The following is a 4,930-nucleotide window of genomic DNA, read 5'->3' on the forward strand; positions in this document are numbered from 1 at the left end:
TCTCCCGTCCGTCGTTGGCCGTTGCTTACCCCGGCAACACTCGTCTTCCACAGTGTTTTTTGCGCTATACAGTAAATTAAACACATACTAAACCTCTTTCTACACGAACACGCACGCGAGGGGCCGTTGCCCCGTGGTGTACACACCACGACCGTCCTATACATAATTTAGCACTTCCAGTTCAGTTCAGTGTTTTCTGCCCCGCAAGGCAGTTATTTCCGTCTGTATTCCTTTGCCTGGTTCCTGGATAATCTTAAGCCTACGGAGCCGGAAGCTGGGGTCTACAACTTCGCTACTACGCACTATTGACTAAACGCACCGTCATGGCCGCTGCTCGCTCAGACCAGATACGCCTGCACGTGGTGGCCATGGTTCGAGTGCATCGTTCCACCGTTCGGCGCGCCACTGACTGCTCCTGCGGCGGCTGCGGCGGCCGCCTGACCTACGATGCCCATCTGCACGGCACCGTTCCCAACCATCACCTGCCCGGTTCCGGATCGCCACGTCGGCCTGTGGACACCCGCCTGGACCATGTTCTCGCACTCGAGCGTGCTGTAGTCGGAGTCGATGCTGGAGTAGATGTGCTCGCTCGGTGGCCGCTGCGGGATCTCGACCATGCCGCGCCGCGATGGCCTCGGACTGGGGGTGGCCGTCGTCGCCGAGGAGTAGTTGGCCTCGTCGATCTCGGGACAGTAGGCGGGCGGGGGTGGCTGCCGGAACATGACACCCGCCGTCGCACCGCCCGTCTGCTTGATGCGCTCATGATGGTCGATCGTGTAGTTGTTACCCCGGTAGGGAGCTTCCACCGGCAGCGCGTACCTCAGCTTCTCCCAGAAGTGGCGGTCGCCACGCCGAACCCGCGTCACCGTCGTCGTCTTCAGGTAGGGGACCAGCTCGACATCGTTTTCGGCCTCCAGCAGGACACCGCCACCTTCCTCGATCACCACCAGCTTGTACGGCCGACCGCGGAGTGCGTCATGGATCGCTCGACGCAGCTCACACCGGCTCCACTCGGTCTGCAGGAAGTTCCTCGACAGGATCATCACAATCCGACGCGAGGCCCGAGAGGCCTCCAGCAGCTGCAGGTGGGAAGCGTCCTCCGGGAGGTCGCGATGCTGCAGACACAGCCTCAACGGTGGCCGCCCGTTCTCCAGCTCCGCCGCGATGTTCCGCTGCACGAACTCCGCATCCTTCGCCGAGTACACCAAGATGGCGTCGTACAGCTTCTCCGAGTCTTCACAGCGTGGCCCGAACACCCTTACGCCGTAGCGCGAGAACAACCAAAAGCGCAGTGGTTCACGAAAAATAAACACAACCAGCACGAACACGAGCAGGCAGGCGAGGATGAGCGCACCGGCCAGCAGGAAGATGTACGTCTCCGAGAGCCGATCCGGTAGCACGGAACGGCCGGCGTAGAAGTCACTGCACGCCGCACTCACGTTAAAGTCGAGCTCCCGGTGCACACCATCGTCGACGCAGTACACATCCTGCATGTCCTGCACAATGACCGCGTTGTCCGCCACGAACGTGGTCAGCTCCTGCATGAACCGACACCGGCAGCTCCACTGATTGCGTCCGAGCGATAGCGCCTGAAGGCTCTGCAGTTGGGTCGCTTGCAGCTGGAACAGGGGCATCTGCGAAAGCCGGTTGCCATCGATTCGCAGCACGCGAAGCGAGTACAGCGGCGCAAACGACCCATTGGCGATGGTCTGGATGGCGTTGTTCTGGAGGTAGAGCTCCCGCAACAGTCCCAAGTTCTCGAACTCATACCCATGGATACGCTGGAGGGCATTGTCCTCGAGGTGGAGCACCTGCAGCGCCGTCAGCCCTGCGAACGTGCGGTTCTGGATGGTCACCACCCGACTCGCGTTCGCGTACAACACCTTCAGGTTCTTGCGGCCAATGAACGCGTGGTTCTGCAGCTCCGGGAAGTCGTTGCCATCGAGGTACACCTCGGTCGCGTCCATCGGAACGGGACGAGGTCCACCGACCGCCTGCTGCCCACCACAGTCCACCACGTTCGTACTCCACGTCTGGTCGTGGTAGCACGTACAGTTCGACGGGCACGTCATCTCACAATCGCACGCATCAAAGTCACAACAGTGGCAGAGCGCGAAGCAGTGCGTCTCGTACCGGCACAGGAAGTCTTTCGGCTTCAGCGACACAATGGGGCGGATGGGGGACCCGCGGGCATGGGGCATGATACACTCCACGTTCGGCAGGTCCATGATCTTCGGATGCTGGCGAGTGGTTAGGTTGTTCACTCGCTGCATCCACTCCATCGAACAGTCGCACTCGAACGGATTGCCTCCCAGGTAGAACTCGGGCAGAGGCTTCTCCGTAGGAGCCGGCGCCACCCGGAGCTGGTGGAGTTGCAGCTTCTTTAGGGCATTCGCGTACAGATCCACCCGGGCCAGGTTTATCTTATCGATGAAGGTGTTCGCGTGGATCGTACCGATGTGGTTATCGTTCACGAACAGCAGTTCCACACTGTTCGGCACGTTCATGGGCCCCAGGTCCGTCAGCCGGTTGTGGCTCGCGTCCAGCGTCTTCACTTTGATTTCCTCCTGCAGCTTGTAGTAGTTGCCGAGCGATTCGATGTAGTTCCCGTGGATGTCCAGCCACTTCAGGTTGCTCGGGATGAACGCGTAATCGAACCACACGAGATGGTTCTCGGCCAGATTGAGCCACAGCAGCGACGAGAGCGTCGCAAAGATGCCGTTAATGTCCGTAAGGAAATTGCCATCCAGCCGGATCGCCTCTATGTCCAGGTTCTTATCGAACGAACCACGCTCGATGTTCTGCACACGGTTCTTCGCCAGGTTGAGCACGGACAGCCGCGGCAGATCGGTGAACATCCCGATCGTGATGTTCTCGATCTGGTTGTCAATCATCCGCAGCCCGGTCAGCTGGTTCAGGTTCGAGAACGTCCCGTTCTCGATGCGGGAGATCTGGTTCTCGCCCAGATCGAGCGCCCGCAGCATCGACAGGTCGCGGATGGCGTACGGTACCTCCGTCAGCTGGTTCGAGCTGAGATCGAGCTCCTTGAGGTCGGAGCAGTTCTTGAACACGTTCGGTTCGACGATGCTGATCAGGTTGTTGTTGAGCGTGAGCTTCGACAGCACGAACAGCCCGTTGAACAGCCGGTCGTCGAGCGTGTGCAGCCGGTTCTCGGCCAGGTTGAGCGTGTGCAGGTTGTACACCGGCAGGAACGCGTTGTCCTCGATGTACCCGATCGAGTTGTTGCGCAGATCGAGGATCTGCAGGAAGTAAAGCTCCTTGAACGTTTTCGCGTCGATCCGGGTGAGGGCGTTGTGCGCCAGGTTGAGCACAACCAGGCGGATCAGTCCCGAGAAGGTACCATTGTCGACGTGGTGCGATGACAGCTGGTTCCGCGAGAGGTCCAACACCAGCAGTTGCTCGAGCCGGTGGAAAAGCCCTCGGGGCAGCTCGTAGATCTGGTTACCCTGGAGGTGAATCTCCCGCAGGTCCCGCGACCCGGCAAACATGCCGGCCGGCAACGTTTCCAGATGGTTGTAGCTGAGGTTGAGCGTACGCAGCGAACTAAGGCCAGCCAGTGCATCGCCGTGCACCTCCGAGATGTTATTGTACTCCAGGTTGAGGTGCTGTAAGCGCCGCAGCTTCGAGACACCCCAATTCTCCGGCACCGCCCGGAGTTCGTTGTAGGCCAGATTGAGCGACTGCAGCTCCGAACCTCCGGTGCAGCTTTTCTCCGCCAAACCGAGCGCCTCAGCCGAGCGGAACCGGTTGTTGGTGAGGTTTAGTACCTTCAACCCGGTCAGCGGGCACAGGAACCCATCGGGCAGGGCACGGATGTTGTTGTCGCTCAGGTCCAACGACTGCAACTCCTTCAAGCCACGCATCGAGCCGGCCTGCAGCTCCAGCACCTTGCCAGGACCCCACTCGTAGTTGCGCGTGTTGACGGCCAGCTTCTTCAGCGCCGTCAGACCCTCGAAGGCACCCTCCGGAAGCTGGAGCAGCTTGCACGACTCCAACCGCAGCTCGCCGAGGCCGGCCAGCCGGGCAAAGCTGTTCCGCGGCAGCTGACTCTCGAACAGGATCAGCTCGCTGCACTGGATGTCGAGCCGGGTCGTACCCTCGGCACCCTGCAGATCGAGCCCGGTACGCTCGAGCGTCCGCAGCCGGCACACCACACTCGTCTTCTCGTACTCCCACGAGCACTGGGAGCCACTGACCGCACCGACCAACATCGCCAGCATCGCCGCCAGCACCACGAAGGTCCTTCTTCGATGTTCCATTGCTGGATCTGTTTTCTTCCACTACGATTCAAACGATCTCCACTCCACCACACTTTTCACTACTTTCCAACGCGTGTGTATGTGTGGTTGGGGGTGTATGTATTAGGGGGCGTGTATGATTGAGGGGAGCGGGGTTTCCCAAAACAAAGGGACACACTACCACCCCACGACGGTTGAACTTAAACCGAACGAATTGAACACAACAACGGCACTGGGACCATCACCACACACCGTGAGGACCCTTCGCACATTACACTCCTCTCGCCTCTCTTCTCCCTTGACCTTTTCAACACCGCACCACCGGGCACATTGCGGAAAACCAGCCCGATTTTTCCGACCTCGCTGCTATCGATGATCATAAACGATGGCGCGGCAACACCATGGTTTTTCCGCCGAGCTTGCGTTTTCAATCGGAATTTTTCCTATTTTTCATTCACAGCAAACACACGATTTTTCCACCAACAACCAATGGCGCGAGCATGGGGCGCATCGGGTTATGATTTATGTGTGCTTCCGGAGGGAGCTTTTCACTTCAACTTTTTGAAATATACACCGAGCTGCTGTTGTTGTTGCTGTTTGGTGTAACGCGGAAATGGGAAACTTTTTTGACTTTTCACCTCCGTCCCACACGATTTTTTTTTTCTGGGGCC

At 59.0% G+C, this 4,930-nt stretch overlaps 1 protein-coding gene across 1 annotated transcript; it reads right to left on the bottom strand.

Annotated features, from left to right (window-relative positions):
* Positions 1–338: 338 nt before the first annotated feature.
* LOC131269508 (toll-like receptor 7) lies at positions 339–4,280 on the bottom strand. The gene has a single exon (XM_058271908.1). It carries the CDS (start codon positions 4,278–4,280, stop codon positions 339–341), a length of 3,942 nt encoding a protein of 1,313 aa, XP_058127891.1.
* Between the last annotated feature and the right edge of the window lie 650 nt (positions 4,281–4,930).

The sequence above is a fragment of the Anopheles coustani genome, chromosome 3, assembly GCF_943734705.1.
Source record: "Anopheles coustani chromosome 3, idAnoCousDA_361_x.2, whole genome shotgun sequence".
Taxonomy (NCBI): domain Eukaryota; kingdom Metazoa; phylum Arthropoda; class Insecta; order Diptera; family Culicidae; genus Anopheles; species Anopheles coustani.

Coding starts and splice junctions, on each gene's coding strand:
- LOC131269508 (XM_058271908.1), bottom strand. CDS start 4,280: ATGGAACATCGAAGAAGGACCTTCGTGGTGCTGGCGGCGATGCTGGCG.